Consider the following 15397-nt stretch of genomic DNA (forward strand, 5'->3'; position numbering starts at 1 on the left):
TATGGTGTAACGGTGATATAATAATACGTTTTTTTAAATCGCATAAAAATTATGACCTCTATGGGTCCACAAGCTAAAAACGTGATTTTTCGTACAATCAGGGGCCATAATTCAGGAAGTTACGGTCCGATAAGCGCGAATATCGAAAGGAATCGAGATCTTTGGGTTATAAAATTACATTTCAAGTTTCAACAAAATCGGATAAAAATTGTGACCTCTATAGGGTCCACTAGCCAAAAACGTGATATTTCGTACAAACAGGGGCCATAATCCATGAAGTTTCGATCCGATACATGCCAATATCGAAAGAAGCCAAGATCTTTTGGAGATACACCTATATTTCAAGTTTCGTTAAAATCGGATGTTATTCTCTTTAAGTATTTTATCCAGTTCTATTGTCCTGTATATCCAGTAAGTTTTGTTTTTCCAGTTGGTATAATTAGTTTAGTTTATAGTTTAAACATGTTATTTTAACATGGTGAGTAGTATTCTGTTACTTAGATACTGTCCTAACATCATGTTTCACCTTTAGTCACTTTTTCTTAGATCTCCATCTTGAAGGCAACAATTTCTTTCTACAGCACTGCATTTACTAATTCGGTGTTTCTCTCTTTTGTACCTGTATATGGTTTCCTTATACATTATTAGTTCTAATTCTTCATTTCTTAAGAGCACCTTTATCAGGTGCTCTTCTTCTTGTCTTCTACTTGTTCTTCTTTCTGTAAATAATTGGCTGTTTTGTTCCTGTGTATTGTAAATAAACTGTATAGCTGTGTTCCTGTCTTTGTCTCTTTTCGTTCAACCCGCGACCTGGAAAGGGGATAGTCCGTTGTCCATCGATCCTGCTACACAAACATATTTTAAATACTCTTGCCTTTCAGATAATTGTCCGAGTGAGCTAAGAATCTGGTCCGAAAGAGCTAAGGACCGATTACTATTGAACACCGACTAAAGTCGTGTGCACACCAGGTTTCCATACGTCACTCTCTACTTTTGCTTTATTTCCGTATCCGGGTGATATAATACGGCGCCACATTTGAGTACGTAATGTGAAACGATGTTTTTTTGATCAATTGTCAATTGAGTGAATTTGTTACAATTTTAAAATCCCGCTCTGGTTTTCTTGATAAGTAATATGTTCATTTAAATTACATAGCTTCGATATCCTTCTATTTAACCTCACTCATGTGTAAGAATAGATCTATTTATTATTAGACGATAAATTAATTTGTATACAGAAAAAATGTAAACAAACAATTTGCATCAAGTTAGCCCCACTGGCACTGTGTGTGACAGTACTGTCTCCCCACCCACCCGTTTAACTCGACACCCTTCGTGCATTTATTTATGTCTACTATATTTAGTCAAATAAAAGTTACCGTACATAAAAGTTTTGATTTAAAGTAGCTAATTCTCCAAAATCTTTGACATTGAAAACATGAAGTAATTTGTCAATTTAATTAAATCAACATTGATGTTGTGATCTTACCGGGAAAAGATGGGCTTCTGATATCCAATTAAGACAAAATAAACAATTTACCGTTGGTACACGAATCGTGTACCATAGTGCGCGTTTCAGCGCCATTTGTAACAAGCGACTCGAAGAACGGGGCTAGACATATTCCACAAGTCATGTCAAACGTTGACCACATATTATTCTTATCTGGAGAAGATACTATCGTGTAGACTGGAATAACCAGATGCTAGATATTACCATTCGATTGAGACTTCTGGCGTATTTCGCCGAACATATATAACTGATTAGAAATTACAGTACCCGTACCGGTAAAAACATAAACGATTGAATGTAGTAAATCAGTTTATAAACATTCATATTACATTATTATAATATGCCTTGCGAACCATTTGTGTCATTTTCTAGGTCCAAATATTAGCGATTTAGCTCCTTTAAGCTTTTTATTTCATCCAAATCAATCTGGCCAAAATCTTTGAAAACTCATGAAATGTATCACTGTAACCCGGGTATCATTTAATCTTGTGTACGGTATCTAGCACTAATTTCTTTCACATTCGTTTAATATCAAATCTTTGTTTAAAAATCTGAAAAAATCGTTTAAAATCACCAAAAATCATCTAATTTGTACTTGTGTCCAGTTTAAAACTGACTGATTAATTTTGATAATGAGTATCCAATTTACAAGTATTTAATTTCCTGACCTCTTTTCAAAAATTAATCATTATACATCATTAATCAATTGGGGTTGTTTATTTTTTTAACAGTGATTGAGAAATTAAACACTTGTAAATTAGACACTCATTATCGAAATTGAATGGTCAGATTTAAACTGGACAAAAGTACAAATTAAACGATTTATGGTGATTTTAAACGATTTTTACGAATTTTTAAACAAAGATTGGATATTAAACGAATGTGAAAGAAATTAGTGCTAGATACACAAGATTAGAGATGGGTTCCCAGAAAGTATTTATCGGGTGGTTATTTCCAATAAAAGTCTGGCAATTTTGGCATATATGGAAAGTAGAGATATCTAATCTTACTAGAAAAATACTGGATTCCCCGAAAAACACTCATGGAGCACATACAGGATAAAAATGTAAGGGTTCCCCTAATCAACAGCCCGACGATTAGGAACTTCTGCACGCATGATGTCAAAGGTCACAAGCGAACATTGAGCGTTTGATGTACAAGTTGATAAACTTTATGAAGAGTTAGGCGTACAATACTTTCTGAGATAAAAATGACGGAAAAAGACGCGGGTAGTGGATAATCCGAGAATTTAATTAGGATTCGATATTTGTAATAAATAGTAAGCGATTAAAGACAACATTGTCTTATGTATGCAATGAATTCTCCTCTGACTCCCAAGACGTGACGTAAACATGACCTGGTTTGATCAAATTTTAATAGCAGGGCATTCCTTCACAATTACAATGTTTGAGAAGGATTTGAAGCATAATTATGACAAATGAATTAGTTTGAATATGTTTTTGGTCCATATATACCATTAAATCACCCAGTTTGTACGCGGGAACCCATCTTTAAATGATACCTGGGTTACAGTGTATAGGCCTAAACAGTAGAGCATAGGCCTAGCAGTGTTTATGACAATAATGAAATTCTACTTGCTACCAAGTATATGAAATGATAAATTATGATACATAGGAAATAATAAATTCATCATGTTTGTTTAGGCCTACCTGCCCTTTAAAAAGTTACAATGGCTTCATTAAGTGGGAAAACAGAAAAAGTGTCGATTGAGCAGGCCTTAAAAGAAGTATTTTATATCCATAGAAACACAGTTAAAGGTATGGTGATATTAATATGCTTTGTTAATCAGTAATTACATAAAAATTGTTACCATCCAGGCATAGCTTTGTTTTTAAACAGTGATTGATTTCGGGAATTATTTTTAAGACTAATTAACTAGTGTATGGGTAGAATTTATTAAAAAATGTTAATAAATCATTAAAAAAAAACCCTTAAACCAATCATTAAAAAAAACTCAAACATAATCTTTTTAAATATAACATGTTATTCAACTTATTCAGTACCGGTACTGCAGTTACATGTATGTAATATTCTTTAAAAAGAATCATTTGATTTTACTTGTCTTCCTTGTCTCTAGTGTTGGTGTTGGAAAGTAGGATGTTAAACTAACTTAAAACCCCATTTCATTCATTTGTTTTGATTTCATATTTCAGAATATCAATCAGAACTTGGTCAATGGATAGAAAAATATGAAGGATTGGATCAAGAAAAGGAAAAGTATGGAATATGGAATTAAAATTTACTTACTGTACTAAGTTTGAATGTGATTAGCCAGTCATTCACAGACTTGTCAAAAATAGATAGTGAATGCAAAAGACTCTATAATGTTATTCCTCAGATTTATTGAATGGGCTTATTTTCACAAAGTTTTCATCTGATTGTAATGAACATAGTTTGTGGACTTTTGTCCATAACTTAAAAATTTGAATGAGATTTGTAAATTTATATCTACGAGATCTGTGATTAGTTTGGCATGGAATTGGTCAGAATATATAAAACATAGTTTTCAAGTACAATAGACTTTACTGAAATGTTATCTTTATATATCTCCATTAGATCTAGGGCAAGTTGAAATTTGAAAATATTTGCAGAGTTATTGTCCTGGATTTGTGAAAATATGTTGGACATACACATGTACATGTAGCTTGTGAACGTTCTTGTTTTATTTCACACCATTACCGAATCCTGTAATATATAGCGGTATCTGCAGTGACACTTGTTAATTTTTAATGCTAGGTTCCCACTATCAAAATTCACGCTACAATTGAAATCATGGTTTTCACCGTGGAGTAATCGTGATGGTCCTATCCTGTCTTATCATACATTGAGGTCAGTCTTAGCAATCGTTTTGATCATATCCAAACGTATCTGCAAGTACCAGATCGTGGACTGAACAGGGACAATCCTACTATATTGCATTGCATGACAGTGAGAACCTAGCATAAAGCAAATTGGTAAAATACTTTTGTATGTTTAATTTACAGATTGATGGAACAAATTGAAGGTTTAGAGAAGAAAAATGCCAAACTTGAAGAAGAAAAAAATACATTGAGTAACAGCATAGATAAAATATCGTAAGTTGTAAAAACATGAGCTCTACATGTGTAACAGATAATCAACATTTTATATGAGTAACATTAGTCATTTTATTTTTTAAGTTCATACAGCGAAAAAGTCTATTGATTTTTAGCCATATCTTAAAAATCTTGTTGGTGCTCTAAAGTTATTGTCCGAAATTTATACACATTGTTTACCATTTAAGGTCATGAGCCGAAGAATTCTATTGATTTTTAACAATTTTGATAGCTAAGGAGCGATAAGCAGTTTGATTGATCAAGACTTTGGAACATAACGACTCTGCTTTTACTTAAGGTAGAATGTTTGAACTTGATGTAGATGTTCATTAGGTGAATGTCTTGACTGAGTTCAATGATTAACATTTTGAACTAAAGAAATTTCATTGGTTGATGCTTTTGGACAAGATATCTGATAGAGAGGGATGAAACTTAGTGTATAGTTAGTTGATAATCAGTTTGATTACTTGATACTTTTGAAAAAAATAAATGTGCAAGATTTAGTTTACACTAATTACAGCTATATTCCTAGTGTAGATTTTAGTTCTCAATCAACGAATAAGATGTATGATAAAATAGTTTAAATTATTACCCAGGTGAGGTTTATTGTACTAATAACAAAAATTTCAGATCTAGAAACGATGACAAAGCCTGTACTATGTGTAGTCACCTACAACAGTCTATGAAAGTTGTACAAGATGCTTATAAACAAACATTAGAAGAAAAAGATAATATGATTAAATTTTTAAGTAAGTTTTCAGGCATGAAGCCTAATAAAGTTTGATAGTCTAGTAATCATGTTGATTTACTATGCAGATAGAGATGATGATATAACGTTTATGGTTAATCAAATATTGTAGAGTGTTGTCGTTGCTGCTAGAAAGTACACTCCAATTGTATTCATACATGACAAAATACATGTGGATGATAAAACTGAATGGATAATCACAATTACATTGTTGTAGGACATTAAACCCCTATTCATTTTATTTTAATAACAATATTGTGCTTTTAAATCTATTAAACTGTAACATTAGTTATGCTATTAAATGTTTACCTTGTCTTATTTTATTAACAGAAGAACAATTAGCAGAAAGATCAGGTCACGTTCCATTGGTAGATATGTCAAATCAAATGATATCCAGGTTTGTTGATATTTATCATTCACATAAACAATAATCAAAATCATGTATCGTTTATACACAGGATTAATTTAAATATGTAATATCATTGATATACAGGATTAATTGAAAGAAAACAATATATGAAATATACAGCCCTTTTTATCTTTAAAAAAGTCATGCACTTTACCTTATATAACATTAAATAACTAGTAGCCATGGTTGAGATTTCAGATCAAAGTGATCAGAATAAAAAATAGGCCATTGCATCGTAGTTTTCGGCACACCCAAACTTCTTAGTGAAAAAAATACTTTTTTAGGGAAGTCATTTCGGGGACTCCTACAAAATTGATCACTGGATTTATCAAAGGCGGTGGAACAGATTCTCAAAAGAAGAAACCTAGTCCAGATTCTACTGTCAATAGTGCAAAGAAAAAATCACAAGAACAACAACAGATATGCAAACAATTGGAAGAAGATGGTGGTGGAGATAACTTGAAGAATGATAAATTAAGATTTAAAAATAAAAGAGCAAGACATAAAGAGGTGTGTGTTCTTTTAATTACTACTTTATTTTAAAATAATTGTAACATGGATGTGAAATCGTCCTTTGTTCTTTTCGTTGAATAAGCAGATTGTTTTCCCTCTAGTAGATTGAGTGGAGCTTAACCATGCAATAACTAGACATATTCAATGTTATTGCACACTTTTGCTGGTTTACACTAGTTTTAGTAGAAATCATATAGAGAAGTGGGGTGGGTTTTCTGTGCAATAACAATAAGCATGTTGAGCAGTTGTCAATGTTACAAGTCATTTATAGCAAGCTTCACACGTTAACAGGTTTAACCCCTCGGCCTCTGGTTAAACCTGTTAACTCATGAAAGCCGTGCTATAAATATAACTTAGTATGTTCTTCATTAACCTGATGTTTTGGTTTTCAAGTTATTCTTAATAAAAGTAGAATCCCAAGATACATTGCATTGAATGAAACTGGTTAATTCATAGAAAGCATTATCATAGAAACCATTATCATAGTCTTATAAGTTTTCAAAGAGATACCGATGTCCTTTTGTCAAGTGGAGTTGGAAATAAACTTATTGACTAAAAGTTATCATGTGCCTGGATACACCTGTCTTTACCTCATGCACATGCGAATGACAACTTCCTGCTATACTTTCATTTATTTGTTTTCCGGCACATTATATAACTGCTGTGCATTAAATTACCTCTTGGCAAAGTTTACAAATTTTACAAATAGTCACATTTATCAAGTCACTCATTTAAAAATTGGAGGCAAGCACTCTTAATTAAAAGTGTTACTCATAAAACTGTTTTGTTGATCATTTCAAAACAGCCAAATATTTTGAGCTGAAACTGTTGAACTGGTTTATTTATTTCAATTTTTTCCTTTTCTTATTGTCTTCAGGATGTATCACCTACATATAAAAAATTAAAATTTTCTTCCGGTTCAGAAATCAGTGAAAAAGATAGAAATTCATCAGAAAATACTTCTCCAGATTTGGTTTCAAAAGTAAAAGTAAAAGTTAAAAAGTCAAGCCAGAATAGTACTGGTTGTGCTAAAAGTAGGGAATCAGCTACTCCAAGTGAAAAAATCCAATGTGATACCAACGATAAAAAACCAAGAAGTAATCGTCTAACTACAAAAAAGAAAACTTCACCTTCTGTCATCAATTCAAAGGGAGATAATTTTGTTCCTGAAACTTGTTTTCATCAAACACTGAACAATTCGTGCACTGATGAAGATATGGCTGATTCTGACCATGGTGAAGGTGATAAAATAGCCAATATTGTTGTTCCTGAAACTTTAGGTATGGAAACATACAGTTCCTATAGTGATGAAAGCGATGATGATTTGAACACGGAAAAAACTGTAGTATCCCAAATTGATAACGGTACATCGGATGATGATCCGTCCAAATCTAAAATCAAAGCAATTAATCATAGGGCTTCCAAGAGTTTTATGGATAACACTACTGATATTCTCAACAGTCCAGTTTCTGATACTAGTGAACCTGAAATAAATAAGAGCAGACTTCATCCTTCCTTGAATGTCAGTGTTACTGAAAATCCTGATAAGGCTGACAATGAACTAGATGATATTCCAGACTCTGGGTATACCAGTCGAATTGAGAAATTGAACCAAACAGGAAACATAGAAAAATCTCAAACCAGACTTGGAAACTCAAAATCCAAAACTAAAAAACATATTGATTTTGATGATACTTCTATGAAAGATGTTTTGTCTGAGAACAGCAAGCGACGACCATTACGTATTGATATACCTCAGGAAATGAAGAAGTCGTCCACTCATATTTCGCCAGTATTTACTCGATCAAACGACCATTCTAAAAATAAAATGGACGGAAAGCATGATTTGCCAGAACTGTCTGATTTGGAGGAACCAGTATCTCCGTTGCTATTACAATCGGGAAAATGTTACAAACCGCAGATGACGGAAAGTGATCCTTTCCCTAGAGTTTTAAGAAACTCAAAGTCTTCCAAGATAAAAAAGATAGCATCCTCATCTGAAAAGAAGGAGTCAAAGACATCATCACAGGAATTAAATCAATCTAAATCAAAGAAAAGGGGCTCCTCCAAAAATGCAGTCATTGACATTCCAGATTCTAGCTTGAAGCAAACAACTTTAAGTCAAGTTTTTAATAACAGTCCTAAAATGGCCGTCTCATCTGTTGAATCGGAATTAGAACGTAAAAAGATTGAAGAAGCAATTAAATTATCACTACTAGAATTTCAAACCACTTCTCAAGAATATAACACTAAAAAACAAGCAAAAGTTAAGCAAGTCAATGATGAGATGGATGGAATTGAAATGTTTAAAAAGCCTTTATCATCTACCAAAATGTCAACACCTCGCAAAAGACGACCCAGTGCAAACAAGCAGAGTCCCCTAAATTCACCGAATAAAAACTATAAATCACCAAATAAATCACTTGATCCTGATGAAACAGTGGCTCCATCTCCTGATAGTCAACCAATCATACCACTAAGACGATCGCCAAGGAAATCCTCACCAATGAAGTCTTACCTACCCACAATCAAACCTCTGAGTTTGGATCAATCTTTACGAGATTTGGATGAAACTGTTGCACCATCACCCATTGCTTTTATTAACACAAAAGAGCAGACTCCATCAGATGGTGATAATTGTAGAGCAGGATTAAATAGAAGTATTGGACCAGATGTTCGACTAACTCAGTACTGTGAAGACAGTGAGTCTATAGATCCTTTAAAAGCTTCTCCTACATTGAAGAAACAGAGTAAAAAAAAGCTGACCACCAACTCGAAAAATACCAGACAAACTTTAGACTCGACATTAAATGAAGAATCTCAAAGTCTACCTTGTAGCTCTAAGAGTTTTAAATTTGGTGCCAGAAGAACAAGAACTAAAGCCATGGAAACACAGGAAGAAGGTAGGAATATTGTTGACACTTTAGTTTTGTTTGTTTAAGGGGCATTTTGGATTTGGATATTTTCACTAATCAGTTGATTTTATTTGACTATACATTTTAATCTGACACATCATCTATTCCACTGCTGAGATATAGACATTTTAATATTCAATTTACAAGTTTTAAAACAAATTATAGTGGTTTTCAGTGAGTTCAGCTCAGGGTCAGTAACAATCAGGCATAACCCTAATATAGCTCTTTTGATAGTACGTACAAAATCAGTGTAATAATCCCCTTCTTTTCTTCGAGAGACAGTGGACAATGAAGATCTTGTGTTTAGAACACATTTGTGATAGAAATTTGTTAAGAATACAATGTGGTGTAAAAATTAGAAACAAATAATTGCAACAAAATTATATGGAATTTTAGTTTCCTTTGTGTCTCTAACCAAACAGAGTAGTTCAAAATGTTAAAATGTCTCATTATCCTTTATTATCATCACTTTTCTTTAAAAATCATCCCACCCTTGGACACTTAATAAATTCAGAATTCCCTGCAGTTAAAAAAAATATATTAATATCATCAAAATATTCCACTAACAGATATTGAAGATGAAGGTGAAGAAGAAGAAGAAAATGGAGGAACATTAAAAGAAGATATAATTATAGATGATGATCATGTTGAAGAACAACCTTCTTTTGATTCTAGTTTTGATAGGTACTATAAATAATTTATTTTTCATGAACAGTTTTTATAATACATTTAATGTAGAAATAAAATGAAATTGGGTTTGACCGTTGACGTCCTACTTTTCTAAACCAACTGGGCTAATAAAGACAGGCATATACCATACAGTGGGCTATGAGGGAAATTTTGCCCAGACAACATTGCTACATTTTGAATTCCATCTCGAAAAGGTTCTTTTACATGCATGCCAATGTGTTCACAGGATCTTGTTTTTTTCATACCATCTGAATGACTAGATACTGTTTCTTGCCAGGCCGTCACTGACAAGGGAAAACCAAGCCACAAATTCCAATTGAACTTACGCAGCCAACACCAGAATCGATCTGAGCAGCTTCTGGTTAGTGAGCCGTGCCCTAATCACTGAAACACACATTTAATGTAGTCGTTCATCCTACTTTACTTGTGAACACTGTACACACTGAAGCTCTTATTAGATTTTTTTTTTCAAATTTGCAGTTGGTCATAAGGAAGGATACTATCAAAATTTTTCAAATTTGCAGTTGGTCATAAGGAAGAATACTATCAAAATTCATAATTTGTCAGTTTTAGAGTTATCTCCTCATGAACTCTATAAAGGACAGTCTGTGTGATTGTTGGGTATAAAGAAGAACACTATCAAATTTCAGATTCTTTAGATCATAAATTTAAAATTTATTGGTCAGAATATCTCTTTTCAGAAACATGTGATAGGACGTAGAATTCATATTGTTTGAAACACTAATAATTAAGGTTTTTTTGTTCATATCTTTAGAGTGAACAAGAAAAAAGATACAGAATTTGCTCATGTTAAAGTTGTTAAAAAACAAGATGAAAGAAGAAAGTTAAAAGGACATAGTTGTAAAGAGTGTTATGAGGTAAGTTCATATATATTGTATAAGGTAACTTCAAGATTTGTTCTTGTGGTCTTAATGCGTGCAAAAATCTTTGTTTGCAGAAAATTGTGGCTACATTGTATGTTGACATTACAAATAGTGGGACTGCTGCTGTGGATCAATCTAAATGCTAGACTAATTTCAAATTGCTTTGGTCTGGTTTGATGGAAAAGGGGGTTGCTAGAATCCAAAATTGAAAAAATTATGTTTTAAAGGAAACAACAAAGGAAGTTAAAAGTTATTTAAAAAAGATTCTAGCTGAGTACTTTATAATTTATGGTGTCAGTGTAATTTATAAAGTTTGTTTCTTGTGTTTTATTATAGTACTATAAGTCAACAGGAATGTCAGAAGATGAAATACAGAGTCGAATTCAAGATTGTTCACGACATAGAGCTGATTATATCCCCCCTGATACTCCGGAACATTTCTGGTCTATTGGGTTCCCGGACACACAAGAATGTCATGAACGAGGTACATTATAGTGTAATATCTTATCTAGTAATGTATGTTCTTTGTTTGAAATGGTAGGTTATATAAAATATGGTGACAATATCAGCAACCAATTGAATTGATTGTCAAAAGTTAGTCTCTGGATATTTTTTTTTTTTTTGGGGGGGGGGGGGAAATCCTGTTATGTGATTATTATAAAATAGACCATCCCCATATTCCTGAATGCCATTTTGTCCATTTGACCAGTGGTGTAGTGGTAATTTAACAACAAGGTGGTTTATCCAAAAGAAAGCTGATCACCCGGGAAGAGCATCTGTATCCACTAGACTTATAAACCATAAAATTGGCCTTTTTTTGTAAAGTAGACTAGATAAAAAAGTAAATTTCATTCTCCAGATACTATGTTGGTCACAGCCACCCACCATTGACGCTGATAATACTTGATAACATTTATTATCTGAATCATGTCTATTATCTGTATTATCTTATATTATTCTAGACTTGACTCACCATTAAAATGTCCAGATTTCAGTACCCAGCATAGGCAGAAACCTGGCAACATTTCACACATGTCAAGTGTAACAATTTGAGGAGGCTAATATGACTTATTTTTCCCCCTCTCTTCATTTATTCGTGTGTAAACTATGTATTAATTTATTTTGAAGGTTATGCTCAAATTGAGAGAAATACAAAACCATCTAACTATCGAAGGAAACGTCAACTACAGAAAAAATTTAAATCAAAAGTTGAAGATGATGGTGGTGGAGGGGATGTTGAACAAGAAGATAATTTAATCTTTAAATAATACCATATTACATGTTGTGGTATTGCTCAATTTATACAATGTAAGTTTATATATAATCTAAACATAGTTTAGGCATCACATTTACAGATAAAAATTATTGTTAACATTTGAGAATGATATATGGCCTGATATCACAACAGAATGATTAGGCTATCAGATCTTAAAATGGGGATTAAGTGGGTAAGAGGCTGGCTCGCTAGCCTGGAGGTCGAGTGTTCGATCCCTGCATTGGCCGAGAAAGTTCATCCAGATTTTCCGACGTGGTTCCCTCTGGTCAGTGATGCAGGACAGAGGGCCTGACAAGGACAGCTGTCTAGTTGTTCGGATGGGACGAAAAACCGAGGTCCTGTGTACACATTGGCGTGCACGTCAAAGATCCCTTGACAGTTGGAATTCAATATAAGAGTAGGCCATAGTGCCGCTGTCCGGGCAAAATTTCCCTCATAGCACACTGCATTGCGTATGCCTGTCTTCATTAGCCCAGTTCGGAGCAGAACAGTAGGACATTAAACCCCATTTCATTTCATTTCATTTAGATCTTAAAATGGACATTAAAGGTACTCAAAGCCAGGTCTTTCGCACATATTTCAAACGTCAAAATATGCACTGTTTAAATGTAAAGGCTGTAGAAGGGGCTGACTTGTACAAGAATGGAAAACTTAATTGTTATTAATATGTTTGTCAAAGAGAGATACAGATGACGGAGTGCAATAAAAGAACGATTGTAAACTTTTAATGATTTAAAGTTATTATAAAATTATTAAAGTCTATAGAACTTTGCAGATACAAATTTCCTTATAAATGTAAAATAATGAACTAGCAAAAGGTTTTTAGTATTTTGTCTGCTACAATAACATGAACAATAAATTTCTGAATAAATGCATTTTCAGAATCTGCACTGATCATGCACTGAGTTTATTATTATGATAATCATTGAAGATATTTTGTAATTTGTTTCAGATACTTGATATGATCTAGTGATTGGAATGGTGGAATCATCTCCTTATACATTTAGATCTGGAATCATAAATACCTATAACCTAATTATAGAATCAACATAATTAATGTGCTACACTCATTTGTTACAAAGAATTAAATTACTGTTCTGTTTGCACAGTCGGATTATGAATTTATTTATTTGTTATATTAATATTATGTACACAGATTAAATTTTGAATCAAGTAATCTAATAATTTAAAGAATCACGATTAAAAATATTGAAGTTGTGTATTTATTTATTAGTATGAATGGAATTTTGATTTATTATTTTCAAGGAATGTAATAATGCATATAAATTTTGTAAGAAGGGGTTTGTATGTACTGATATTTATATTTTTTTCTAAGATAATCAAAGAAATGATAAAATAAATATATTAAACTTCATTTGATGACATTAATTGTTGCTGACAGCCAAGATAGTAGACTTCAGATTCCCTGCGATGAATTCAAACTATACTCAATGACTCTGCTCTTGAGACATTATGCAGCTGACATTTTTTTCATGATTGTAGGCTGGACATTTACCAACATAACAAAATTAACAACCCATGAGGGACATAACAACTTTACTTAACAGAGAAGAGTAGGCACTAGGGTTACAAATCTGAAGTCAACAACGGCACCGATTTAGAATTTGTCAAACGTAGAGCCATCAATAGAGCACAGTCTGCGGCAATCAGTGTCAGTATTGATGAACCCATGCAGTACGAGGAGCTGGCAGCACGTGATCCTACAGATGGCCACAGATCACTAATGATTTTCCCCATTGACTTTAATGTTAATTCTCGTCTCTTAGACTGGCTTTAACTTTTTCCCAAATTTTCGTTGGGTAGAAAGCTTTCTACCACAGATGGAGTAACATGTGGCGAAAGCACATATGAGGTTCATCATTGAAAACATGAGATACACAAACTGAAAGTAAAGAACAGTAAACATGCAATTTTCAGCCCTACATTTCAATCTGACCAAACTCTCAACTCTGGTATCCTTCTGCCTCAAAATCATGAATATTCACCAAAACCTGGCAGAAAATGTATTTTCAAACCCTTTTCTTCAATTATACACCAAAAAGTCATCAAAAATCAAGAGAATTGATCTTTGGTGTGGTAACACGATCCTGTTGGGATTTTTCAGGAGGGAACCTTTTGAAATTCACAGTACAACATTGGTTTTGGGCAAATTGCCCCAGTCTTTGAAATCTTGTAAGCGCTCTACAGACAGTATTTGGGATTATTTTTATAACTAGCTAAGATGGTTCAGCTAGTAAGAACCTAAGTTATGAAAACAATTTATGGCAGATTTATTGACTTGATGAGATATTTGGATTGTTTATGAGGTATTAATATACACTTGTTAGGATTGTTCAGTTGTTAATAACAGAAAGAAATGGAGTTAAATGTCCACTCGACACAAACTAGGTCATTTTGGGACTAACATGTGGTTCAAGTTTATTTCAATAATTTGCTTGCTTGTAGGGGTCTTTATCAGTGGGAGGAAACCAGAAGACCTGGAGAAAACCCATGAGGTTGGACAGGCAACCCTACTCCTCGTCACGTACAACTGGGGAATCGAAACCACCCCAGTTGACTCAAGTTGTTAATAAGGATAAGCATATCAAGATCATTGAAACCAAAGACATTTGTAAGTCTTTAATTATCCTGGTTTGTGTTGATGATTTGTTGGTTTAAAAATAGAACAGAATAAACATCTTGTCAATATGAACAAGGACGTCATGGATTATATTTTCTATGAGTGTTGGTAGAATTTTGCCATGGGTTTGGTAGTTGGCACTATAACCAATGCTCATACCATCCTCTATGATCAATCGTCTTTATTAACAATATCACACCACAGACTATTTGAAATTGGCTTGCAATTATTATCTAATGCAGACCCACAGAAAGACTGACTAAATGAGATTTATGGGTTCATAAATTTACATTTTGTATTAAATTGGTTTTTGACATAGCTTACAGAAACGGGGTTTAACGTCCACTCCACACAAACTAGGTCATTTCGGTATTTAACATGGTTCAAAATCCGTTTGTGTGTTCCGTGTAGGGGTCTTTAGCAGTGGGTGGAAACCGGAATACCCAGAGAAAACCCAAGAGGTTGGACAGGCGACCCTACTCCTTGTCAATGACAGACCTTGTGATACAACGTGCATGCGCTAACCATTCGGCCATCCAAACCCCCCTACTTACAGAAAGAAAGCAATTGAAAACTACTGGACCAAACCATCAATTTTTGTGCACTATGATTAGTTTTTGCCTTCCAGGTCCTGGTGATATAAAATAAAGGCTATTTTAAAAATAAATAAGCTGGAAACTTATAAGATAATTTCTACATTCTTACAGCTGTAGATG

General features: G+C 33.3%; 1 protein-coding gene across 2 annotated transcripts; it reads left to right on the forward strand.

Annotated features, from left to right (window-relative positions):
* Positions 1 to 1008: 1008 nt before the first annotated feature.
* Positions 1009 to 13333, forward strand: LOC126815062 (DNA endonuclease RBBP8). Of its 2 annotated transcripts, none has more exons than XM_056099931.1 (13): positions 1009 to 1040; positions 3175 to 3288; positions 3685 to 3748; positions 4516 to 4605; positions 5236 to 5354; positions 5684 to 5750; positions 6047 to 6272; positions 7153 to 9178; positions 9760 to 9874; positions 10656 to 10758; positions 11101 to 11248; positions 11893 to 12072; positions 12993 to 13333. In XM_056099931.1, exons 2-12 carry the CDS (start codon positions 3201 to 3203, stop codon positions 12030 to 12032), a joined length of 3186 nt encoding a protein of 1061 aa, XP_055955906.1. In that variant the 5' UTR covers positions 1009 to 1040; positions 3175 to 3200; the 3' UTR covers positions 12033 to 12072; positions 12993 to 13333. The 2 variants fall into 2 exon arrangements, with proteins under 2 accessions (XP_055955906.1, XP_055955907.1); XM_056099932.1 differs by lacking the exon at positions 1009 to 1040 and adding an exon at positions 1100 to 1189.
* Positions 13334 to 15397: the final 2064 nt, after the last annotated feature.

This window comes from Patella vulgata, chromosome 3, assembly GCF_932274485.2.
Source record: "Patella vulgata chromosome 3, xgPatVulg1.2, whole genome shotgun sequence".
Classification (NCBI taxonomy): Eukaryota; Metazoa; Mollusca; class Gastropoda; family Patellidae; genus Patella; species Patella vulgata.

Coding starts and splice junctions, on each gene's coding strand:
- LOC126815062 (XM_056099931.1), top strand. CDS start 3,201: ATGGCTTCATTAAGTGGGAAAACAGAAAAAGTGTCGATTGAGCAGGCC. Junction 3,289..3,684: donor CCATAGAAACACAGTTAAAG/GTATGGTGATAT, acceptor TTCATATTTCAG/AATATCAATCAGAACTTGGT. Junction 3,749..4,515: donor TTGGATCAAGAAAAGGAAAA/GTATGGAATATG, acceptor TTTAATTTACAG/ATTGATGGAACAAATTGAAG.